At 42.5% G+C, this 26,935-nt stretch overlaps 1 protein-coding gene across 5 annotated transcripts in view; it reads left to right on the top strand.

Annotated features, from left to right (window-relative positions):
• The window catches only part of MAP2K6 (mitogen-activated protein kinase kinase 6), a 110,402-nt gene that overhangs the window by 57,573 nt on the left and 25,894 nt on the right, over positions 1-26,935 (top strand). For 2 of the 5 annotated variants that reach the window (XM_035026162.1, XM_035026163.1), the window contains exons 2-4: positions 17,418-17,484; positions 26,142-26,190; positions 26,778-26,891. In XM_035026162.1, the coding sequence (XP_034882053.1) occupies positions 17,418-17,484; positions 26,142-26,190; positions 26,778-26,891 (230 nt within the window). Of the gene's footprint in view, positions 1-14,336; positions 16,247-17,417; positions 17,485-26,141; positions 26,191-26,777; positions 26,892-26,935 lie in introns of those variants that run through there. The other 3 variants (XM_035026161.1, XM_035026166.1, XM_035026165.1) reach the window with 3 other exon arrangements.

The following is a 26,935-nucleotide window of genomic DNA, read 5'->3' as shown; positions in this document are numbered from 1 at the left end:
CAGCCCCAACCTGTTTGCAACTTGGCACACAGGGAGAACAGGACTCATTGCACAGCCTTACCCCCTGGGACGGTCCTAGTTTCAGCTTTTCAGAGAGCAAAGCTTTGGGCCCCACAGCTCTTGGATCTTGAGACAATTGGGAGAAGTAGTAATGCATTTAACTTCAGAGAACAGAGTCTTTGGCACAAAAGGAGGATGCGGCATATTGTATGATGTCACTTACACAAAGTATCAAGAATAGGAAAATGTACAGGGACAGAGTTTCGGCTGGTGGTTGCCGAGGACCAGAGGGAGGGATGATATTGGAGGAAAAGAGACCGGGATGGCTAATGGGTATGATGTTTCTTTTGTGGGTGACGAAAATGTTATGAAAATGGTGGTGGCGATGGTTTGCACACGTCTGCAAGTGTGCTCGAAACCGTTGAATTGTACAATCTGAATAGACAGAATTGTGCGTGTGAATTGTATCCCAATAAAGCTGTTGTAATGAAATCTGGAGGGCAAAGGTAGTGTCATGGATCAGAGTTTTAGACTTTGGGCTTTGCAACTCTGGAGGTGAAGCATTCAAGCTCTTTGGTAGCAAACTCCCTGAATTTTCTAGAATGAAATGCATCCCATCCTCACATGTGTGACCTTTGAGACTCATGGATGGTTCTTGAGCTGAGAACCACATCTGACTCGTGTGTTTCCACATTTTAATGATGAGCAGCTCTGGAGTGGAGGTTCTTAGAGGAAAGAAGGAAGTTTTAGATCACACCTACTTTAGCTTGACATAGTTGAGTTGCCTTTTGGAATTTTCCCTTATGTTTCTCATTAGCTACTTCCTCAGGAACTTATATACTGCAAGAGTATGTGGTAAAGTTTCATTTGAAACTACAGGAACTCCTTTGCTGACCTATTCTGGCTGTTTCTAATGTTTCTTGGCTCCGTGCTTCCGAGGACCCCATGGGAAATCTTGGCAGAACACCCTGTTTTACGTCAATACGGAGTGCCTCTCTCAACTTGCCTTTGCATTGAATTTTCTCTTTGTTGTCACTTTTTATGCCCTTCTTCCTTCTTGTCCTAAAGAGAGACCCTCCACTCCTTTCTCTGAGTCCAGGCTTCTTCACTGTGCCATCGATCCCACACTGTCTGCCAAGAGTTTTGCCCCATCATTTCTGTGTACTTCTCTGGCCTCTTTGTCCCTTTCCCCATTGGCTTCTTTTCTCAGCTAGACAGCTGCTCAAAATTCCCATCCTATTTAGAAAGCAGTAATAAACGCACAAAAACCCCAAACTCCAAAACTTTCCTTAGATCCTTATTTCTTCCTCAATATACTATGTGTTTTTTTTTTACCCCCACAGTTAACTTTTTTTTTTTTTTTGCAAAGTGTGTGTATTTTCCTGTTTTCATTGATGTGTCCTTTTGATGAAGAGATTGAGGTTACAAAGTTGGGAGTCCTGTGCTAGCATGAGGTCTAAGACATCTACCTAGAGCAGTTAGGGTTGGGAGAGAGAGATGAAGTTTCAGCTAGGTGGGAAGCGGATTTTCCAAATGGTTTTCCCAGGCATTGGCTAGAGACCCAACAATCCCAAGTGGACTCTAATTCTGGTTACGAGGCCAGATGCAATGAGAATATGCTTTGGTGTCAGGCCTCGTTGGTTGGTAGGTTTATTTGTTAGGCACTGGAGGAAGGGGCAGTTTCCTGGAGAAAAAGTATGATCTTTACCTTAGTAAGTAAACCAGGAGTTCTTTTTTTTTTTTTAAGATTTCATTTATTCATTTGAGAGAGAGAGAAACAGAGAGACAGCACAAGCAGGGGGAGAGGCAGAGGGAGAGGGAGAAGCAGACTCCCTACTGAGCTGGGAGCCCAGTGTGGGACTCGAGCCCAGGACCCTGGTATCATGACCTGAGCCCAAGGCAGACAGTTAACAATCTGAGCCACCCAGGCGCCCCAGGAGTTCTTCCTTCACAGAAAATGCCCCCACGATAGTCGTTGGGAAATATTCGGTTTTGTGCATTTATTTTATTTTGAGTGTTAAGGCTTCTGACCTATAGTCAGATTTAAGGGTCCCTGTGACCTTGAGTGTTTAGTCCAGCCGGGACTGGTGAATCTTCTGGTAAAATGGGAGAAACATCAGGCTGAGATTACCGTCAGGATGAGCCCATCGAGGAGTCCATTAATGGACTAAGAGAGTCCCCCCCCCCATTTTTTTGTATTGAAAAGGGAGTGTCACCCCACAGGCCAAGTGTCGCCAAGACAGCGTTTTGCAAACAGAAGCCACAGTGACCAGTTTCAAATAGTCACCTGACCATTACTGTCCTGCTGGAGTAATTCCCGTCAGGTAGGAGATAGGCTTATCAATTTTATCAGAAGCCCCTTAGGGAAGGGGTGCTAGTTTACAAACATACCACAGAGCTATCATATAGTAGAAAACTTGATGACATCGTGGATGAAACTGGTAGCATGCTCCTCCAAATACCATTTAATGAGAACATCAGCTAGTTTTACTGATGGAGTGTTTTCCATCTTAGAATCAGGGGAACGCAAGTCCGGAAAGGTTACAGTGGAATATCCTGGACAAAGTTCATGGCAATATAGCTTTTCAGTTGAGTCTTGATCTCCTGATAGATCTTAGGTCATGTCACAGTAATTCCTGGTAAACAGCTTTATAACCTGCGTTTGTTATCTCAAGATGGCCGGGCATAGGGGTAGAAAAGCTGCACGGAGGATTTAACCCAGAACTTTTACTTCCAGAGCCCAGATTTTATATATAGCTTGGACAGAGGTCAGCAATAATCCTTCTACGAGCTAGTGGAAATAGACCTGTGATGAGAAGTCATTGCAATCAAAGGACTGAATACTGTTATATTATATGTGAAAGCTGACTGCTCACGTCTGTAAAGCTCCATGTATCTGGGCAGGGCCCTTGAGATGGAGGAAGTAGTATTTATCCCATGTAGTTGTAGCGATCATTGTGTTAAGAGTTTATGCGCGAGGCTGAGCACCGTGCCTTGCGTGTAATAACTTCTCAATAAGTATTAGTTGCTTTTATTATTCTCATGAGCAGCTACTTGTTAATAAGGACACACCGGCCAAAAACAGCAGTAGCTTGACCTGACAATGTTCAGCGTCCATGTATCCAACACTTTGTTTGTATCCATTGGCACTATGTGTTGCTTGCTTAGCTTGTGTTATTCACCAAGGTAGATACTGATATTCCCATTTTAGTGTTGAGGCTTGGATGAATAGCTTCTCAAGGTTTTACAGCCAGTGAGCGCTATGCTGGGTCCCTTCCCACTTGGTCTCCTTTTTACAGGGTCATGTGGAGGTGTTTTCCAGCGGAACCCTATATAACTTGGTTGGGCGAGCACGTCCCCCAGTCCTTCTCACTGCTTTCCAATAATCAAGGCTTGTGAGAATTGCCATCAATAATATTCAATTGAAGTCAATCCAATAAGAATCTCTGGCTTAAAGTTTTATGAAAGTAGTCTATCCAGGGATCATTTCAAATCATCTCCTCATAGTTTTGGTGAGCCACTGAAGCCAGCTTAGGGAAATTGCCTCGGTAACAGTGTGTATAAGACATCACAGAGTGTTGGGGCGCCTGGGTGGCTCAGTTGGTTAAGCGACTGCCTTCGGCTCAGGTCATGATCCTGGAGTCTCGGGATCGAGTCCCGCATCGGGCTCCCTGCTCGGCAGGGAGTCTGCTTCTCCCTCTGACCCTCCCCCCTCTCATGTGCTCTCTCTCATTCTCTCTCTTTCAAATAAATAAATAAAATCTTTAAAAAAAAAAAAGACATCACAGAGTGTATGTATGTATGTATGTATTTATTTTAATTTTTAAAGATTTTATTTATTTATTTGAGAGAGCGCATGCGAGCACAAGTAGGGGGGAGAGGCAGAGGGAGAGAGAGACAAGCAGACTCCCTGCTGAGCAGGGAGCTGGACACGGGAGGAGGGGGGGGGTCAATTGCCTCAACTGACTGAGCCACCCAGGCGCCCCCACAAAGCGTATTTAATTTACACTTTTGACTCACGTTTCTGATCCCATAAGTAGGTGGAACATTCCCCTGGTGCAGTAAGGAATTTATATACTTTTTTTTTGGTGCTGAGTCTTGGAGATTAACTGATTTACATGTTTCAAGGTGACTGCCTGGAATGATTTCTAGACTTACTACCCAAGACTAGAGAACTCCACGGCTTTTGACAGCCTGACGTATAGCACTGCCTGAAGCAATACTTGTTAATTAAGGTGACAGTGGTTTATCCAGGAGTGAAAAAAGGGAGGGCCTAAGTCTTTCTATAGGACTGTGGGATTTTACCTCAGGGCCCCACAGGATCTGACATCTTTAGGATTGAAGTATGAGTAGATTTGCATAAAGAACTCTGCTTTGCAATTAAGTTGTTTGCTTTTGTACATTAGCATTCTTTTCTCGGAAAATCACATTTAAATGTTGTGGTTTTCTCGAAGTTATTGGTCTTTGTTTTTTAATCGCCTGTTAGGAACCTCGCATCTGGAGTGTCACCAGTGGGAGATGCGCTAAGCCACGAGAGTATGGGGCAGACCAAAAGGCAGAGCCCACCACGGTCTTTGGCCAGGCTGTGGTTTGCAAAACATGACTCTCAAGAACCATCCAGCCTCCCTGGAAAGAAGGTGACTAGATACTGCAGAAACAACCATGGTGCAGAGGATTATACTGAGCTTTTTCAGGCTGGAGGATTGGAGTGTCAAGGTGAAGGATCCTGCCATAGTGTTTCGATACTGCTTTGGCCATGGTGTCTTTACCTTCTTGTTTCTTGTTGGCAGGGGGCATAAGGATTCCAGAATGTGCCACAGGCCTGGGGAAAGAGCTGCATTTCTTAGTTTTCCTCTGAGATGTCACTGAGTTAGAAAGAACTGGAAGGAGGTCAGCATCTACTCCTTTTTTGTTCCAGCAAAGGGCATCCACCAAGGAGGAGGATGGCTCCATCTCCCCATACCCATTTCTTCTAGTTTGCAGTTAACTTCTCAGTGTTGCTTGTTTTGCCCCCTTTTATCATCCGGTGAAGACCTTCTAGGTGTTTCTATCACTAGTGGCATTGTAGGATCACAGGATCCTTTGGAAGTTCAGTGACAGAAGCAGTTGAGAAGGAAATGAAAGGAGTGAAAATGAAGGGATAAAAGAAAGGAAAAAGGGAAAAGTGAGAAATATATTTGGTAGAGAGTGTGGCAGCACGGGTATGGTGGGAGAGACACTGGATAAGTTTTGAGAGATAATTTGATAAAATTCAGTATCCATTTCTTTCTCTTTTTTAAAAAAATATGTTATTTATTTATTTATTTGAGAGAGAAATAGAGAGAGAGCATGAGCTCGAGTGTGAGCAGGGGGAGGGGCAGAGGGAGAGGAGAAAGAATCTTATGTAGATTCCATGCTCAGCACAGAGCCTGATGATCAGGACCTGAGCCGAAACCAAGAGTCTGACGCCCAGTCGACTGAGCCACCCAGGTGCCCCTCAGTGTCCATTTCTAATAATTCACTGTATCAGTTTCTTATAGCTGCTGTAAGAAATTAGTGCAAACGTGGTTGCCTAAAACAATAGAAATCTATTCTGTCACACTTCTGAAGGCCAAAAGTCTGAAATCAAGATGTGGGCAGGGCAGGCTCCCTCCAGAGACTCTGGGAGAGAATCCTTTCCTTGCCTCATGTAGCTTCTGGGAGCTTCCACATTCCTCGGCACCCCTCAGCCTGTGCCTCCCGTACTCCAGGCTCTGCCTCCATCTTCTCTGGGTGAGTCTAACCTCCCCTTTCATCTTTGTTATAAGGGCACTTCTGATGGCGTGTAGGGTCCAGCTGGATAATCCAAGATAATCTCCTTATCTCAAGATCCTTAATTTAATCACATCTGCAAAATCGTTACTATGGTAACATTCACAGGTGCCAAGGATTAGGATATGGGCACATCTTGGGAACCATTATTAGCCTACGTCACTCACTAAAATGTGAATAGTTATATGCTTCTTCTACCAAACTGAATCTAAACCCAGCATAATTCTTTTAAGGTGGAAGGCTGGAAAGTTTTCTTTTTCTTGTTTTATGAAACTTTTAAGTTTTATTTTAAGAATGCTGCATACCCAATGTGGGGCTTGAACTCACAACCCTGAGATCAAGAGTCACGTGCTCCACCAGCTGAGCCAGCCAGGCTCCCCTGAAAGTCTTTTCTTAAAGTTAGGATCAAGTGAAGATGTCTGCAATGACTGTCATATTTAATTAAATTTTGAGATGGAAAGCCAATGAACTTACATAAGAGGTGTACGTATTAAAAAGGTATATGGGGCACCTGGGTAGCTCAGTTGGTTAAGTGTCTGACTCTTGATTTCGGCTCAGGTCATGATCTCAGGGTCCTGGGATCCAGCACCACATCGGGCTCCCTGCTTAGCGGGGAGCCTGCTTCTTCCCCTCCCTCTGCCTGCCGTTCCCCCTGCTTGTGCTCGCTGTCTGTCAAATAAATGAATAAAATCTTAAAAAAAATAAAAAACACAAATAAAACAACAACAGCAATAATAATATAAAAATGAACAAATATTTTGAATAGGCAGTTCGTAGAAAAATACAGGTATCAGTAGACATATAAAAATGCTGAGCTTTATTAAATATTTTAAAAATGTGACTAAAAACAATGAAGTACTCTTGTTTACTTATCAAATTGACAAAGATGAAAAATTTTGTTTGAATCTGATCAAGCTCTAACTTACAGAGGAGTGTGTGTATCAATAGGGGATATGATTGGCAGAATCCAGTGGGAAACTTTATAGAACAAATGACCAGATTTCTTCGACAAAACAATTTCATGCAGAGGGAGGGGCAGACAGTAAGAAATGGAGAGAGAGCTTATAGATGAAGAGAGGTACAAGAAACTTTATCAAGCAATCATAAAACATAGACCTAATTTTGATCCTGACTCAAACACATTGTAATTTAAAAATATTTGAGACATTTATGAGACCATTAGAATTTTGAACACTGAGTAGATATTAAGAAATTACTTATTTGTTTACATGTAATAATGCTGTTGTGGTTATGTTTTTTTTAAATAGTTAATTTCTGGGGCTGGGTGGCACAGTCAGTTGGGTGTCTGGCTCATGGTTTCAGCTCAGGTCATGATCTCAGGGTCGTCGTGGGGTTGAGCCCCATGTCAGGCTCTGCACTCAGCACAGAGTCTGCTTGAGATTCTCTGTCTCTTCCCCTCTGCTCTTTCCCCTCCCCCTGCTCATGCTCTCTCTCTCTCTCAAATAAATAAGTAAATAAAATCTTTTTTAAAAATAGTCAATTTCTTTTGAAGATATTTGTTAAAATATTTATGGATGATATGATTTGATGTCTGGGAGAGTGGTTGGCTATAGATGAAACAAAATTGGCCATGAGTTGATATTTGTTGAACCTGGGGAATGGGTTCATGTGGATTGATTATAACGGTCTTATTTACTTTCTCATGTACTTAAGATGTTCCATCATAAGATATTATTAAAGACACAGACAAAAAATACTCGGACATGAATATGAATATGAGTCTGGTTTGGCCCTAGCTTTTTAGCCATCAAGCTAAGGAAGGAAACATGAAGAAAAACATTTACATCATCCACAGGCAAAGACTGATCGGTTATACAGGAGAAGCCAACTCTTCCAATTATTGATGACACACATTTTTTTTCTAAGAGTAAAAAAGGGCATTATGTAAGGTGATGAAACACATCCTTACAGAGAAGAATTTCAGAGGCCTCTTTTTAAGGTGTACCTTGCCTCATGGGTCAATGGCATCATGGTAGAATGTAGCTCAACAGGAGAAATGGGGTGAAATTGGGAGAGAGGCAGGATAGATTCTACACTGGTAACACTAAGAAGGGTTATATAGACGAAGAACTCTCCTCTGTATTTCTTTGCATCTCTTAGTCTTCATGCAGCTTGGTAGAATCCCAGTTACTCCTCTGTAGTTTTTCTTGGCTAGAAGGGAGGTGATCGCAGTGCTATTAAAAGTGTGACCTTGGACCAGGGGGGAAGAATAATCCACTTCTCCCAAGAAAAAAAAGGCAACCCTCTTACTCACTATCCCTCTGTTGTAAGTATGAAGGGAGAGTTTTCTGTAATTCGTAGCTATTTAAGAAAATCTTTATATTTTGGAAAATTTCAAACAAATTCAAAGGTACATGGTACAATGAGCCACCATGTATCCATCACTCAGTTTTGACAGTTACCAACTCATGGCTAATCTAATTTCATCTATATCTCCACCCCCCAAATCCCCTCCACCATATTCTTTTGAACAAACCCTACAATCCTATTATTTCCTTTGGAGACATTTCAGTATTTATCTCTAAAATGGGAGTGCTAATTTTATTTTATTTAATTAATTAATTAATTTATTTATTTTAAAGATTTTATTTATTTATTTGAGAGAGAGAATGAGAGACAGAGAGCAAGAGAGGGAAGAGGGTCAGAGGGAGAAGCAGACCCCCCGCCGAGCAGGGAGCCCGATGTGGGACTCGATCCCGGGACTCCAGGATCATGACCCGAGCCGAAGGCAGTCGCTTAATCAACTGAGCCACCCAGGCGCCCCTGGGAGTGCTAATTTTAAATCTAAACTAAATTTAGCCCACCATTTTGAAAAGATCAAACACATCGCTAAATTTCTTAGCAACCTGTTGCCATATTTTAAAGCGGTATTTGATTTAACACCCGTATGAGTACATTTCCTTTCAATAAAGACTCATGAATGAAGCAGCACAGAAATGAGGAAGATGAGCACAGACAGTGGGGATTCCCCACCTAACCACTGCCCGCCTCCTACCTTCACTCTGGGCCCCGACCACAAATAAAGGGCATTGGCTGTGATTTGCTTTTAGGTTCTTTCAAGAACACAGAGTCAGCATCAAATTGTTAATATGACAAAACAGAGTTCAGCTCAACCCGGTCTAAAAAAAAAAAAAAAAAGAGCTCCAATCCCATGAGGCTGTAAGAGTCTTCGGAGTGCTTTCATTCTTCGAAAATAGGACCATTTCTGGGTGAGTTGATGGTGCTGCCCTGAACAGGCTGGCTGATTCCCCTTTGACACGTCCAGCAATTCTTTGTGTCTTTCACTGATTCTTCATTCACGTCTCATTCTGTCAAAATGTTCTTGCTTTGACTGCCTTCCATTCTTTTGCTCTTGTTGTTTTCCTGCCTCTCATTCAACTCTCTACTTCTGTTTGTCACCAGATCTGCATATTCCTGCCCCCAGCCCCCCGCCCGCCAAGCTCCATTCATCTGCCTGAAATCTGTTCCCCCCCACATCTTGTATTTAACACGTCTGCTTTGGAACTCCTGTTCTGCCTTCTCCCCACCGCCCACCCCACTGGGCCTGACTTTCCTCTTTCACTTAATTTCATGTAGATGTGGAAAAGCTAAATTACTACTACTATTACTGCGACCACCACTATTATGATTATGACTATTACTGCTTATCTTCTGATCTTCTGCACCTCTAATCCAGTAAATTACCAGAGCCTAGGGGTTTTGCCTCCATAAAGTTTAAGCAGCGTATTTATCAGTCAGATGGCTGTGGTCACTGCCTCTTACTTCTTGGGTGTAGCGCTTGTCCCGTGCATGGATGGGACATGGGGGATGGCCTTGAAGAGCAAGCCATGGGTGAGCATATGGGTTGGGTCAATTGGTTTAGGAAGGGAGCCATTAAAGGTATGTTCAGACTACTGTAACCATACAGATGAGGAACATTTATTCTGCGTGTTTTTATGGAAGGCTCCCTGAAGGAGAACATGCTTGAGCTGTGTTAAAGTTGACCAGTAGAGATAGCTGATGGCAGCATTCTAGGGGAAACACGAGCAAAGACCTGGAAGCTTAAAATGCCAAGGTGTGTAATATGGGTGTGTGTGTGTGTGTGTTTACCACACTTTCAGAATATTCTGCAGATATTAGATTCATCTTGTTACATGATTTTTTTGAAATGTGGACGACATGACCTCCTCAACTGAACAACAGAGAACTCCTTTTCTTAAATCTGAAATTATATAAAAAACTAATGATGTATGGTGACTAATATAACATAATAAAATAAAATTAAAAAAATAGATTATTATGAAATTATTTAAAAATTTAAAGCTTTGGTCTTTTTTTTTTTTAAAGATTTATTTATTTATTTGAGAGAGCGAGAATGAGAGAGAGAGAGAGAGTACATGAGTGGGGGAGGGTTAGAGGGAGAAGCAGGCTCCTCGCTGAGCAGGGAGCCCGATGCGGGACTCGATCCCGGGACTCTGGGATCATGACCTGAGCCGAAGGCAGTCGCTTAACCAACTGAGCCAACCAGGCGCCCTAAAGCTTTGGTCTTTCAGTTGTTGGCTCTCATCTATGCTTTCAGCTTTCTCTCTACTACCATCCTTCACTTTGTCTAAAGTAGACAACTCGCAGTTTCTTTGAATAGACCACAATGCCTTCTCACCACCACTGGGAGCTCATCCTTATTCTGCTTAGAATCTCACTGTTTCATTTCCATGTTCTGGTTGTCAAAATCCTACCCATTATTTAAAAAAAAATGTATAATGGGAACATTTAAATATGGAAAAAGAAGACCTAAGAGTCTAATCAATCCTCATGTACTCCTAAATCCTACCAGTGATCAAAGGACCACCTAAAATACTTCCCCTATGAGATCATTTTCCTTTTTCATTTCCCTCTTCTGCTTTGAACCTCCTGTGTATTCATGATGCGGTATTTGTAGTGTATATCACATCTACTCTGATATTACAGGAACTGGTTTTTCTTATCCCCTGACCCTTTCAAAGCAGAATTTGTAGCTTGATGACCTTTTTGCTCCTTGCAGCGTCTACTTTGGTGAATTATTAACAGTTTCAGCTCAAAGATAGAGATAGCCATGTGAGGAGCCTCATTTGGAATTTCTTCCTAGCCACAAAGAACTGATTGGTGGTGGTGGTGGTGGTGGGGGGAAGTACCAGGAACTGGGCGGAAAGTGACCTTGTCATCATAGAGAAAGAAGTGGTGAAAAAGGAGACACGTTACTTTACCTGCACACATATGTTTATAGGAGTTTTATTCATAGTTGCCAAAACTTGGAAGCAACAAGATGCCTGTCAGTAGATGAACGGATTAATGAACTGTGGCACATTCAGACAATGGAATAAAAAGAAATTTTATTATTCAGTGCTAAAAAGAAATTTGCTATTAAGCTGTGAAAAGACATGGAAGAACCTTAAAGGAATGTCACTATGTGAAAGAAGCCAGTTGGTATGATTCCAATTATATGATGTTCTGGAAAAGGCAAAAGTGTGGAGATGGTAAAAAGATAGGGAAGGATGAATAGGCAAAGCACAGAGGGGTTTTAGGACAGTGCAAATGCTCCGTGTGAGGCTAAAATGATATCCAGACATGTCTGTATATATCATATATGTCAGTATACATTTGTCCAAACCCATAGAATGTACAATACCGGGAGTGAAGCCCATTGTAAATTATGGGCTTTGGGGGTGATAATGATGCATCAGTATCATCAATTGTAACAAACGCACCACTCTGCTGGGGGATGTTGATAATGGGGAGACTATGCATGTGTGGGGGCCGGGGGTATAGGGGAAATCTCTGTACCTTCCCTTCAGTTTTGCTGCGAACTGAAAACTGCTCTCAAAAAAGAAGTCCTTCATAAAGAAAGATACGATTCGGAGGCCTCACTCCCAGAGATCCTGAGTCTGGGGAGCTGAAATCGTTCCCATGGTCAGTGGGAACCAAGAGAATATGGTTCCAAATCGATGAGATGTTTGAGAAATGTAATTTTAACATTAATAACATAAGAGAGGAAGAAGAGAGGAGGACATCTGAAGAAATAAGTTGCTCAGGGCGCCTGGGTGGCTCAGGCATTAAGCGTCTGCCTTCGGCTCAGGTCATGATCCCAGGGTCCCGGGATCGAGTCCCGCATCGGGCTCCCTGCTCCGCGGGAAGCCGGCTTCTCCTCCCATTCCCCCTGCTTGTGTTCCCTCTCTCGCTGTGTCTTTCTCTGTCAAATAAATAAATAATAAAATCTTAAAAAAAAAAAAGTTGCCCATACAGGGAAACATTCTGTTTAGCTCATATTTTAAAAAATAGAAGCACAAACATGGAAGGGAGAAAAGAAACTAGTACGTATTGAGCACCTGTTATATGTGGGACCCTCCTAGATGTCTTCACACATATTGTGCAAGCTGAGCCTCTCAATGACCCGAGTCTCTCATCTCCCATTAGCAGGTGCAGAAATTGGGTTTAAGAAACATTTTCAAGCTCACCATGTTAGTAAGGGGCACAGCTGGGATTTAAAATGAGGTCTAGGGATGCCTGGGTGGCTCAGTCAGTTGGGTGGCTGCCTTTGGCTCAGGTCATGATCCCAGGGTCTTGGAATCGAGTTCCGCATCGGGCTCCCTGCTCAACGGGGAGTCAGCTTCCTTTTATTTATTTGTCAGAGAGAGCACAAGCAGGGGAAGTGGCAGGTAGAGGGAGAAGCAGGCTCCCCGCTGAGCAGGGAGCCCGACGTGGGACTCAGTCCCGGGATCCTAGGATCATGACCTGAGCCGAAGGCAGATGCTTAACCAACTGAGCCACCCAGGTGCCCCAGTGTTTTTGTATTCTTTAGGTAAATACCCAGTAGTGCAACTACTGGATGGTAGGGTAGTTCTGTTTTTAGGTTTTTGAGGAACCTTCAATCTGTCTTCCAGATTGGCTGCACCTTTCTGCACCCCCACCAACAGAGGCAGAGTGGACCTTTTAAACTAAAATGTCAGAGGCTCAGTAAAGTGCATTGAGTTCACAATCTATGTGAGATGCTGGAATGTGTAAGCTGGAGGTGTGGACCATGACCCGGAAGGAGTGCTCGGGAAGATCTGGGAGGGTTCTGCGGGGGCGTGTGATAGAAGAGCTAGAAATGGAAGTTTGGGTTCCTGTCTGCAAGAGGGCTAGAACCTTCTAGGCAGAAGCAACACAAAGATAAAGGCAAGGTCCCAGGAAATCCATCTCCCTCCTTGAAATCAAAACCACCGCCCGTTTTAACCTGAGCTGGTCAGCTTTCTTTCTCTAAATGTTATGTCATTCTGCAGAACGTTGGCATGCTCGCTGGAGTCTCAGTGGTGGGTGAGATCCAGTGGTTGCGGGGGGTGGACGGAAGCACCTGTGTCCTCTCGCTCTGGCGAAGCCAGCTTTCTCCCTGCACTCCTTCCCCTCGGCCCTGCTCCCTTAGTTGCTTTGCATCTGATCGTCGCAGTTTAATAACATCTAAAGACACTCCTCTCCCGATTTCGGTGCTGGCTACCCCTGGGACTTAAGTCTAGATGCAAGTATTAAGGAGAGGGCAGCCAGGTTGCCGGTGACTTGGCTGGAAATCCCATTCACATTAGGGAACAGATTTGGAAATTAAATTTGGCCCTGGAAGCAATGTCATCCTTTTGTAAAGCTGCAGCAATAATCATAAACCCTCATTGTCACTCTCCCCCCTCACCCGACCTCCCAGCCAAGCTGACAAATAGTTAGTCGTCAGCATATCCTCATGATGCCACCTTCTGTTCACCCTGTGGGATTCTCTGGCTGTTTGGGTTGGCACCAGAGCACCATCTTTTCTGTTTTATGTAATAAGGCACATGAGAGAAGCTCTTTGTGCCCAGCCTGTCTGCGTGGGTACTGGGCAAGAGGTCTTGTGTACCCCATCATTTTCGGGACGGTCAAAGCTAGCGAACACTTCTGCGGCCTGGGAAATGTTTGCTAACTCTTGGCAAGGTTTTTGTCTTCTGGTGCCATTTTTGCTCCCGGCCAGGATTATAATGACCCAGCTTTGGTTTAAGATGAATTTTTGCAAATATATATGTGTGCGGTGGGGCTACATTTTCAGAGAAAATAAGCACGGGTGTGGCACGGGGCTGATGTAATACAGCGCTGCAAATGCTCAAGCCCACGAGGCTTACCCTCTGCAGATTGTACCAACAAGGGGGCCAAGCTTGTCGAGGTCCGTAGGAGCGCACGGGCCTTCTCTCCTTCTGAGAAGGTTGTTAACTAGCATGGGACCCAACACAGAGCCTGTTTTCTGATCTATTTTTTCGTGTTCGCTTTAGACTATCAGGGGAAATGGCCATTTCACATCCTTGGGCACAGTGTTGTATTATTTACGTTGCTTCCCCCGCTTACTTTTTTTTTTTTTTTAACGTGGTGTTAAATGTTAGCGTCAGGTGTTGGCAGGCTTGCCCGGGAAACAGATTGCTTTGAAATAAACACAGCTGGAAACTGACCACATATTGTTTTTCTTTCTCCTAAGAAATGAAAGAGGCATTTATAGAAAGGCTGGAAAAGGCAGTACGGTCCAGGATTACTTTATAGATGTATTTTTTTTCCCACGTCTGGTTAGCAGTGCATGTCACGCCTCGGTGTCCAAATGGACCCACTTTCCTTCTTTCTTTGTGAAGTTGCGGTTTGCTGGGAACAATAAACTCCGAGAGGTTTGCTGCAATCCGCCCTTGAGAGGGTGGAGTCTATTCAGGGCTGTTTCTCTCTGCTGAAGTGTGGTCTTCAGAGCTGAGCGAAGAATGCCTGGTGTGTGCTGTTCTGCGAGCCTTGCTTGCAGCCTTGAAAACCTCATCAGAGTCACCCCTGGCCTCCTCTTTCAGGGATGGGCAAGTAAGTGAGTTATGGAATTTTGGTGCATGTGTCTGTGATTTTTGTCCAATCTGATGCACTGTTGAAAATGAAGGCAGGGTGTATTCTAACTGTGTCATTCAACCAGGTTTTGTGTCTCCTGCAAGTATTTTTCTTGTTGCTGTCAGAAAAGAAGTAGGAGCCTTCTTTTCTCACACCTTGAAGACTTTATTTTTGTTTTGGTCATTTATTCCTTTAGCCTCTGTGCCAAGAGCTTCTCTGTCTCTCTCTTTTACTGTTTCTTTGCAGAGACGTTTTAAAGATTTGTGGAGTTACAGTATAATCATGAATTGCTAATAGTCAATTGCTATGGTAGAATAATTCATTGCTGTGTTTTGCAAAGGCAGTTTCCCCCTACAAATAGCTATCTCTCTGGACATCTCTCTTGTAAGAGCTGAGTTAGAAATGAAGAAGAGGGAGGTGTAGGAATTTCAGAGTAACTTTTGCTTTTGGTTTGCTTACATGGCAACGGGGGAGACTTTTTCAGAGGCAAAATATATTTTACTTTTATTTTGTTTTAACAGAGGGGAAGACAGGGTTGTATCTGCTGGGATTATCTGAACTACCTGCTACCTGTGTTGGAGTAGAGATGTAGTCATCTGGACAAATGGAATTTGTCATGCATTCCTCACGACAGTATTTAAAATAGCATCCTCCAGCTCTTTGACTGAGGTGCATGGAGAGGAATTGTTGGAATTGGGCCACGCATCTATTGGGATTTTCACCATCAGATCCAGCCCTTAGCATTGTTCCTGGTACATAGCACAGCTCTCTCTATTATCTACCATATGTATGGACAAGGCTTTCTGTATTGTGTCACTGACTAACTTAGTAACGTGTGCTAAGTGGGGCCATCTGAACTCCGGCAGGAGGAAAGTAATAGTGAGTTTTGAATCTTATAAAACACATAGATGAGCCCAAAGGAAGAGAGCATTGAGAAGACCTGTGACAATGAAGGTGGACCTGAAAGACTTTCTCTGCGTTGGCTACTGCCAAGCATATTTCTCCTTGGCTTTATACAACTTGGCAGAATTGATCCTGATTTTGGGTTTTGAAGGGATTGAACAAGAGTCGATTACACATTATCTTGGACTGAGGTAATCTGACCAGTTCTGCTCATGCATTTCTTAAATGACTTATATTTTAATGAGACTGTACAGATTCTTTCTCTAAATGGTTATAATTAACAGCTACTTAAGATAGGTCTGTGCTTGTTCATATGTGATACCCCATGGCTCTCCTCTCCAGTCCATTGAGGTCGGCATGAGTATTATTTCCCCATTTTACACTTGAGGATACCAAGAGTCAGGTGAAAAGTGACTCTGGAGGTCGCTTGGTGAGTGAAAGTACCGGAAATAAGCTGTTTTTTTAAAAGCTCATAATCACATGCTCCCCATGCCCTCCTCTCTCTGATCATCCCTGAACTCCTTCCATTGTAGAACAGAGGAATAAGTTCCAGGCTGGGTGTTGGAGACCTGGATTCTGATTCTGACGGGTCGTTGCTGGTTCTATGATGTTGAGCAATTACAGAAATCTTTGGATGTCATTTTCCTGCAAGGAGGTTATATTCTTTGATGTCGTAAGTCTCTTTGCATCTTGAGAGTCTCTAACCCAGGCCTTGTCCAGGGCTGGTATCAATGCTGTAATGCACCCCAGTGATACAGAGCAGAGGGGAGGAAAAAAAAAGGAGAACCCTCGGCATTCTACCCAGCTCTGCTTTGGTTTCCCCTGCCAAGCATGAAGAGACCCAGGATCTCCTTAGGTGAGGAAAATCCTGGGCTCTTAAGAGACTACTACTCACATTCCTGAGCTGGCATTTCTCAGTCTGTTCTTTTTTTATTTTTCCCCCTTGAGAGAGGGGGAGGGTCGGGGAGAGGAAGAGAGAGAATCTCAAGCAGATTCCACGCCCAGTGTGGAGCCCGATGAGGGGCTCGATCATACGACCCCTGAGCTGAAATCAAGAGTTGGACGCTTAACCGACCAAGCCACCTGGGCGCACCATCAGTCTATTCATTTTTATTCGTCAGCAAAATTATTTGAGCCAAACTCTCTGTGGTTTCAGTCCAAGGATGAACACATGGGTTACATTCCTACCTGGTCCCCAAAGAAGCGATAACCTCCTTGCATGAGCCCATCTGTTACCTTATTCCTTTTTGAAACAGGGTAAACGTAAATAAATATCACTCTCTCCCTCTTTTAGGTGTTTCCATTTATGACAGGTGGTTGACAAATGGTCAGGGCAGAAGAGTGGGAAGGTATTGTTTATTCTCCCTCCATAGTTAAATCTGTCAGTTGTTTACAGATCAAATGAGAAAGTTGTAAGATATTGCGATAGAGGTGATTATATTGGACTGACATTAAAAAGGAAAAAATCTATAGCCAATACCATCTACCATTACCATTCTCACGTACAAGAAATAACAAAGAAGTTGGAACGACCACCTCTTGGCAGGGAGGAAAGGGCAGCTCTCCTGGGTAAAGAGAGTGTTAGCATTCTTATACTGATCTTTTCATCCTTAAGTGGCAAAGAACCTCATCCATGAGCACAGTCTGTATTTGGGAAGCTGTGCTCTGCTTGGTGCTTGGGTGCTCGGCACTCACAGACTTCCTGGGTGGGAAACGGGGTTCTGCATGAGGAGATGAGAGCTACATGTTCCCAGGCTAGCCCTTTGCGTCTTCTGCAGGGTCTCTGTTCCCACTCTCATGCTGTGGTTTCGACCTTAACTTTATCCTTGTGTCTCTCCCCATAGGCAGGAAGCGAAACCCTGGCCTTAAAATTCCAAAAGAAGCATTTGAACAACCTCAGCCCAGTTCCACGTAAGTTGGCAAGATCATCGTCTTAATCCAAACACTTCACTTTACAGATTTCTAGGGAATGGGGGTTCGTTTTTGGACGGATGAGCAATGCCTTGACTATGGAAATCACCGTTAGAAAGAAGAGCCCTTTAGAGGGAGGAGCCATGTGCTCGCTGTTCTGAGACCTGAAATAATCAGTCAGTCTATATCGTGCTTTGAACTCAGGGTAGCTTTGAACTCAGCCTCTCATGTTACTGGTTGGCATAAAATTGAGTGTCACAAGTGCGTTTGGCAGATGGGGTCCTATGAAGTTCAGAAAGGTCCCTGGACCTGGATTTTTTGCCTTTTCCATATAGACTTGAGCAAATAAGCAAATCCCTGGGAGAGCCACTACTATAAAGCTTGAGTAGAGATGGAAAGACGGTATTTGATAAGGACTCAGCATCCTGACACCTAAATCCTATCCCATATAAATAGAAGGCAAAATGAGGTAAAGGAACCTTTTTTTTTTTTTTTTTTTTTTAAATTAGCAGAGGCTTTGGCCCAAATCCCTAAGTGAGCTCAAGTCCTGGTGAAGCAGGATACCTTCTCCTTTAGCCTTCCTCTTATTTCTTTTTCTCTCCGTGGGATGGTGAGAGTACCTCCTGTCTAGTTGTAGATATGACCACCTTACAAAGCATCTGCTTGGGAGGAATGGAAATTGCAAGGAAAAAAGTCACAACAGAAGTTCTAGAGAGGCAGAGCAAGTATAGGGAAAGACCATCCCAATGGAAGCTTGAGTTTTCAAGGCCGTTGGTCGGTCATCTCGACAAGTGCCTCTCTTTCTAAAGGTTTTTGACCTTAACCACGATCCATCCTATCAGGAAGGACACCTCCTGGTGTTGGAAAGTGCTAGTAAAAATGATCACGTCTACTGTAAGACTTTGTTGAGGCCATTGGCCATTCCCTGCAGTGGTATGAACAAATGTTCCACTCAAGAACCTTCAAGTACAGAGCGGAAAGTTCACTCTTCTGGGTTCTGCTCTGTAGCTCGAGGGCCAACCTCACCTTAGACTGGTCCTTTCCTGAGGCTCTGCAGCAGGAGGTTCTTTCCATATCTGTTATCGAGATTGGTGTTTTTGGTCCTTTTGGTGTTTTTTTTTTTCCTGTGGACCTATGACCTGTGTAATTTATAACGTCTCCTCTCTGATTGGTTTCTCAAGAGTTTAGACTCAAATATATTACTTCCCTGTACTATCTGTATGGGACTCTGTGTGATATGCTTTTAAAACTTTTCAACTTGAAATTATTGTAGATTCACAGGAGAGGACAAAGAAATGCACAGGGAAGTCCCATGTACCCTTCCCCTAGTTTGTGTCCTCCCCTCCATGTTCATATCTTAACACAACTGCCACCCAATGTCAAAACAAAGTGGCATTGGTGCAAACCATAGAACTTACTCAAATCTCACCATTATTGTAAGTCCTCGTTGTGTGTGTGTGTGTGTATGTGTGTGTGTAGCTCTATGCAGTTTTATCACGTGTAGCCTTATGGAACCACTACCATAATCAAGGTATTCAATTGTATCAATACCACAAGACTCTTTGGTGTTACTCCCTTATAGTCACTCCCACCTCTAACCCCCAGCCCTAATCTCTGGCAACCACTCATCTGTTCCCCATTTCCATTTTGTTGTCTCATGGTTGCTACATATACCAAATCACGTGTCTCCTATTCGAGATTGGCTTTTCCTTGCAGCATAGTTTCCTCAAGGTTCGTTCAAGTTGTTGCCTGTATCAGTAGTTCTTTCCTTGTTATTGCTGAATCCATTCCATGGTATGGATATACCACAGTTTGTTGAACCCTCTAGCCTTTGAAGGAGATATGGGTAGTTTCCAGTTTTGGAAAACTGGGGTTATTGTGACAAAAGTAAGTGTCTGCATGAAAATAAGTCTTCATTTCCCTGGAGCATATGTCCAGTAGTGCAATTGCTGGGCCATTCGGTAATTCCATTTTTGAAATAACTTCCAAGGTATTTTCCAGAGTGGTTGTACCATTTTACATTCTTATTAGCCATTTGCGATGATCCAGTTTCTCTGCATCCCTGCCAACATTAACGCTATTTTCCATTTTAGTCATTCTTTTTTTAAAAAATATTTATTTATTTTTGCGTGAGAGAGAGAAAGTGCAAGTTGGGGGGAGGGGCAGAGGGAGAGGGAGAGAGAGAGAGAATCTTGAGCAGACTCCCCGCTGAGCATGGAGCCTGACACTGGGCTCGATCTCACAACCCTGAGATCATGACCTGAGCTGAAGTTAAGAGTTGGACACTTAACTGACTAAGCCACCCAGGAGCCCCATTAGCCATTCTGATAGATGTATAATGTTATATCATTGTAGTTCTCATTTTTATTTTTCTCATGATGATGCTGAGTATTTTTAGGTGTTTATTTTCTATCTGTATATCTTTGGTGGTGAAATGTCTGTGCACGTCTTTGCCTCCTTCTTAATTAGATTACTTTTTTAATGTTGAGTTTTGAGACTTCTTTTCTATATTCTATTTTTTTTTAAAGATTTTTATTTATTTATTCATGAGAGACAGAGAGAGAGAGAGGCAGAGGGAGAAGCAGGCTCCCAAGGAGCAGAGAGCCCTATGCGGGACTCGATCCCAGGACCCTGGGATCATGACCTGGGCCGAAGGCAGATGCTTAACCATCTGAGCCACCCAGGCACCCTCTTTTCTATATTCTAGACACAAGGAGTTTGTCAGATATGTGATTTAAAAACATTTTCTCTCAGTCTATAATTTGTCTCTTCATCCTTTTATTTTGATGAAATCCCATCTAGCAATTTTTCCTCTTACGGGTTATGCTTTTGGTGACAATTTTAAGAACCCATTGCTTCACACTTTGTTCTGTTTTTCAAAATAATTTTGGCTATTTTAGGGCTTTTCCCTTTCCATATTAGTTTTAGAATCAGTGTGTTTATGTCTATAAATGAATTTGCTGAGATTTTGGTAGGAATTATGTGTAACCTTTAGATCAGTTTGGGAAGAGTTGACGTCTTGACTACAATGAGTTTCCTAATCCATGAACCTGGTAGATTTCTGCAAGTCTTTAGATTTTCTTTGATGTCTTTCATCAGTATTTTATAGTATTTATCATACGGACTCTTTACAGTAGGGCTTGTTAAGATTTATACCTAAGTATTTCATTTTGTGGGGAGCAACTATAAATGATACTCCGTTTTAAATTTTGGTTTCCACCTGTTGAGGGTCAGTGTATAGGAATGCAGTAGATTTTTCTCTATTGCTCTTGTATCCTGGGACCATACTGAATTCACTTAGTAGTTCTAGGAGCATTTTTGTAGATTCTTTGTGTGTGTGTGTGTTTGTAGATTCTTTATAGAGTTTTCTATGTCTACAATCATGCCACCTGCAAATAGAGAGTTTTCTTTCTTCCTTTCCAAATTGTATTTTTAAAAACTTTCATTATTTTTTTGCTTTATTTCAGTGGCAAGAATGTCCAGTACTATGTCAGATAAGATTGGTGAGAGTAAGCAACCTTGCTTTGTTATTAGAGGGAAAGTGTTCAATCTTTACCATTAAGCATGATGTTAGGTTTTTGTAGATTGAGGCTTGAAAAAGTTCCTCTCTAGTTGTGGGATACCGAGGGTTTTTATTGTTAATGTGTGTTGAATTTTGTTAAGTGCTTTTTTGTGCCTCACTTGACACATCATAGGTTTTTCTTCTTTGTACTGTTGATATGGATTACATTGTGATTGATTTATTTTATTTTATTTTTTTATTTTATTTATTTGACAGAGAGAGAGAGATAGCGAGAGCAGGAACACAAGCAGGGGGAGTGGGAGAGGGAGAAGCAGGCTTCCCGCCGAGCAGGGACCCCGATGTGGGACTCGATCCCGGGACTCCGGGATCATGACCTGAGCCGAAGGCAGACGCTTAATGACTGAGCCACCCAGGCGCCCCACACTGTGATTGATTTTTAAATATTAAACTAGATTCGCATGCCCAAAATAAATTCCATTTGGTTGTGGTACATTTTTTAAAATACATTGTTGGATTCAATCTGTTGAAATTTTGTTGAGGACTTTTGTGTCTGAGTTCATGAGATATGTTGGTCTGTAGTGGTTGTTTTGAGTTGTTCTTCTTTTTTTGGGGGGAGTGTATGCTGTTATCTTCTGGTTTTGACATTAAGGTAATATTGGCCTCATAAAATGAATTGGTAAGAGTTTCTTCTTTTTTTTTTTTTTCTGGTAGACACGTAAAATCTGTATTAATTCTTTTTTTTTTTAAGATTTTATTTATTTATTTGAGAGAGAATGAGATAGAGAGAGAGCATGAGAGGGGGGAGGGTCAGAGGGAGAAGCAGACTCCCTGCTGAGCAGGGAGCCCGATGCGGGACTCGATCCCAGGACCCTGGGATCATGACCTGAGCCGAAGGCAGTCGCTTAACCAACTGAGCCACCCAGGCACCCGTATTAATTCTTTTTAAAAAAATGTTTGCTAAAATTCTCCAGTGAAACAAAATGAGCCGATATATTTCTTTTTTCTGGGGCTTTTAAAATACAAAATCAATTTCTGTAATAGTTACAGGACTATTCAGATGACCTGTTTCTTCAAGTTTGTGCAGTTGCTGGTTTTCAAGGAATGGGTCCATTTTTTCTAAGTTGTTGAATTTATAAGAGGAACATTGCTTATAGTATTCCCTGATTATTCTTTGAATGGCTATAGGACATGTTGTGATATCCTATTTTTTCCTGAGACTGGAAATCTGTCTTCTCTCTTGTAATCTGTGTCAGTCTTGCTGGAGGTTTATCAATATTATTGCTATTTTAAAACATTTTATGTATGTATGTACGTATGTATGTATTTAGAGAGTGCACATGCAAGAGGGGGGAGGGGCAGACAGAGAGGGAGAGAGAAACTTAAGCAGACTTCCCGCTGAGCGCGGAGCCCGACTTGGCGCTCGATTCCACCACCCTGAGCTCAAGACCTGAGCTGAAATCAAGAGCCGGATGCTCAACTGACCGAGCCACCGAGGCGCCCTGATTTTGGGGTACAGTCCTATGTCACTCTCCCACTGGTCTTATATTCCTTCTCTTTAAACTTTTAGCCCTCATCTTCTTCTAATTTATATTAATTTTCTGTATTTTATGAATTTTATGAAAGCCACAATAAATCCTACCTTGGTGTAAACAGATGAGTAAAAACCTGTGCAAGGATAAACCCAGTTTCTGTGTTGTCTTTCCCTCCTGTGGTAGAATAAACTTTGAATGTGTTTAATTGATTTTCTTTTTCACTGCGTAAAGCCAAGAGCATCACTTTATTTTGTAGACTAGACCACTTTAGCTCCGGGAGAGCCTTATTATTAGTAGTAGTATTTTAATACTGATGCTTATATTCATAGTCCTAAAGAAGTAGCTTCCACATTTTGTGTTTCTCTTGGCAATTTTTTAGGGTTGGCTTGGTGACTCGTACAATTTATACCCTGCCTTCTGCTGTACTACACAAAAATAAATATCCTGGGACAGAGGTCCATTCTTCCTAGTTCTGTGTGTGTGGTCCCTCTGCTTGAGCTCTTTCTCTGAGTAACTGATGCCAGTGTGTCTTTGGCTCAGGTTTCTGAGCTGTCCCCATACTTGATTGGCAGCAGCTAGTTCTGAATTGATTCTATGCTAGTGAGTATTACTCCAGTTAACCCTCCCAAGAAGCTCAGGAGGCAGTCAGTCTGTGTTACTCTTACTTTATAAGTGAGAAAACAGACCCGTACAAGATCAGGTGGTCAGAACAGTTGGGCATCATTTCATGGGTAAGAGTTCAGGCTCCAAAAAGCTAATACTAGGTGACCTTTGGAGTACCTTTGACCTTCCAGGGAAGGAATTTTGTAATAAGCCTGTTTCTTTCCCCAGAGGACTAAAATATTGAATAAGCAACAGAGAACATACACCCACAGTTTAACCTCCTGCAGAGACTCAGTGCCCCAGACAAACTAATATGCCCAGCCCTGGACAGAACACAGTGTCAACGAATCTAATATGAGCCGTCAGCCTTGGCCCCATCATTTGATGCTTTTGGCAGACTTGAGCCCAAAGCCCTCAGGGTTGGGTGGATTGATCATTTTCATTAGAGGGGCCCTGGGTGTTGGGAGTAGGTTCCTTGGATTCAATCAGAGTTGGGCTGAAATCATGGCCTTACGACTTGGGAGCAAGTTAGTTAAACTTTGAGCCAAACGGTTTCTCATCTGGACCATGGGAGTAATGATACTCATAAGAGAGAGAGAGAGTGTGTGTTTAAAGAATTAAATGAGATGTAGATAAAGCATTGCACTTGATTCAGCCTATATCCCTTTCTCTTTAGGTCAAGACTGAGATTCAAGTGGCATGGGTTTTATTTTCGGCTCTGTTGGGCTGTCTGGCTTTAGCAAATCTCAGCTTTTGTGGGTTACATTTTTCTCATTCTGGAAAATTGCATGACCCCCTCCTATTAGGTAGAGGTATATACCGCAAGGTTAGTACAACGCTGGAGTTAGCAAACTTTTTTTTTCTTACAAAGGCCAGCTGGTAAATATTTCAGGTTACCTGGGCCCTGCTGGCCCCAGTTGGATATTCTTCATAGTCTGTTTTCCAACAACTTTTTAAACTTGAAAACAGTCATTCTTAGCTGGGCCACAGGCTGTAATTTGCAAAGCCCCGTATGAATACTGGAATACCAGAGCTGGAAGAGGTCTTACCCAGTGCCTTCCTTGGGTGGCAAGAAAAGGGAGGAAGCCCCTTTTCCTGTCGCTTCATACTTTTTAGTTTTTTTTTTTTAATTTTTATTATTTATTTATTTATTTATTTTTTATTCTTATGCTTCATACTTTTTAAAAGGAAGGGTGCTGAACAGCAGCAAGAGATTTTTTATTGTTTATGGTAGTCACATGTTTCAAGTAATATTTGTCTTTATTTCAGGGTTCCATTGCAATTAGTACAAATCATTGATGATGAAAGAAAAATCGTTTGGAAATTTTGAGAATGAGAAATCAGATCTTTAGAAATGTAATCCTCTGGAACATATTTTTGAAGAAAAATTCCCTGCTTATAAACACAAGATATATAAAAACATCACTGGTGTGTACTGGGATGTGTGTGTGTGTGTGTGTGTGTGTGTGTGTGTTTTCCTCTGTATCTCTCCCTCCCAGTTCCTGGTTTTAAGTTAGTCCAGAAAAACTTTATTTTAGGTATTTTATGCATTTCAAAGGGATTTTGAGGTGAGGGAGGGTTTGCCATTAAAACCTTAAATTTATGTTTATATCTGTGTTTATATTCCCATTTTTTCCTTATTGTTTTATTTAGTTAGTTTCAGAAGAAGGGGCAGAATTATAACACATTAGGGTTGGGAAAAATTGTCATGGGCTAGGATTCTTTTCTCCCTTCCTATCATCTTCCCTTCCTTCCATTTTCCCTTATATGTTTCTAGAGTGTTCTACGTGGAATGTCCCCTTAGGAAGACCTGGGTCTTTTTGGTCCAACCATTGATTCTGGCAGCCCCAGAATTCTTCTGTCTTTTGGTGGTGATACTTTTGGTGCATTTATTCCACGAAAATGCTTCTCGAAGCTCTTAGTTAGTTGCATGGCCAAAGCCAAACATCTTTCTCTTGAGTGGATTGATATCAACCCAGCTAGTATTGAAGTAGTAGAAATACATGCACATGAGGGGACCGTGTGCTTTTTCTATGGAGGCACAAAATCAGCCAACCTCTGGGTGCTGAGATGACCCCTGGACAGTGTGTGTGCTGTGTATGGAAGAAATAACACAACTGTCTTATACGCCTGATAGAACAGGAAATATTCTGACCTGCAAACCAGGAGACCTGGGTTAATTGTGACCTTGGGCAAGTCACTGGGTTAGTGTTGTGACCTTGGGCAAGTTACTTCGCCTCTCTGGGCCTTTTTCCATCTCTAAACGTGGGGACTAGAGAGATTTGGAATTATTATGGTTTATGGATTTTGTGAGTTAACATAACCATATGCTAATTATTACTACTTTTTTAAATTATGGGAAAATGTGATGGAATAATTGGGCACATTGGTGTTCTTGGATGAAAGAAAAAGTTTGGGGTTTACTAGAATAGTACGTTTATTTATATAATTCTATACCTAGGTCATATTCATTGGATATTTACTGTATGCCAGCCATTCTGCTAAGCATTTTACTTGGAATATCTCAGGATATATTAATATCTTCATGTTAAAGAAGAAATAGACAGTCAAAGAGATTAAGTCATTTATTTATTTTAAAGATTTATTTATTTTAGAGAGAGAGAGTGTGAGAGCCAGCGTGGGGCAGGGTGGATGGGAAGGGATAAAGGGAAAGGAAGAGGATCTTAAGCACACTCCCAGCTGAGCATGGAGCCCAACGCGGGGCTTGATCCCACAACCCCGAGATCATGACCTGAGCAGATATCAAGAGCCAGATGCTCAACCGACTGAACCACCCAGGCATCCTGGAGCTGAAGTCATTTAAACTCAAATATATTTTATTCCAAATCCCGCACGATTAACACTTCTTTGCTACTTTATTTTACTGATGAACTTCCAACTTACCCCTAAGGAAAACTCTCTCCAGTCATATATGATTTGGGAAGGGCATAATTGACTAAATACCTCATGTTTTTTCTTTTCCTCCTTTTCTTTCTTAGGCCACCTCGAGACTTAGACTCTAAAGCTTGCATTTCTATTGGAAATCAGGTAAAAAAATCACGTTTGCCAGTTAATATCTTGACCATTTCTCATATATGCTTTCTGACTGGCCATCAGAAAATTTATTTTCTATAACATGCCGTGAGGGGATGGGTCCAAAAGTTTGAGTTTAAGCAGGAGCAGTGGGTGGTGCTCTTGCTGTTTTGGATGCCTTGTTGAAATCAGGCTAGTGTTGCCCTGATGGAAGGTATTTGAGGGGAGTAGATGATTGGCTTTGGGATGCAGTCCTCAAAGTCCAAGGGTAGATCTAGTTGCCATCAGTCAGCAAATGGATTAAATGTATGAGGAAGGGGGCAGGGCTAAGGAGCCGTTGCAGATAGCTCAAAGTGAGTTTGGAGGCTGAGCTGGAGCTGGATCTCTGTATTGCCCGTGACAAGCAGGTGACATACTCTATGAGTCTGAACATGTCCTGGTGCTTCCTGCTTGCAGTGGCTGCTTGGATAAAACTTCTAGACCAGAAGCTTCTGGACCAGAAATAACTCTTAGAATATCAGGAGAAGCCAGAGAGAGGACGAGGTAGTTTATGTCCTTTATTTTTTTCTTTACTCTTGCATTATTACTTTTCTCTCTTGTAGAACTTTGAGGTGAAGGCAGATGACCTGGAGCCTATAATGGAACTGGGGCGAGGTGCGTACGGGGTGGTGGAGAAGATGCGACACGTGCCCAGCGGGCAGATCATGGCGGTGAAGGTAGAGTTGATGCTCCCCAAACGTGTTCTGTCTGTGGTATATAC

Source organism: Mirounga leonina, unplaced genomic scaffold (assembly GCF_011800145.1).
Source record: "Mirounga leonina isolate KUSES-001 unplaced genomic scaffold, KU_Mleo_1.0 Mir_197, whole genome shotgun sequence".
Taxonomy (NCBI): Eukaryota; Metazoa; Chordata; class Mammalia; order Carnivora; family Phocidae; genus Mirounga; species Mirounga leonina.
This window is presented reverse-complemented; position numbering and strand designations above follow the sequence as displayed.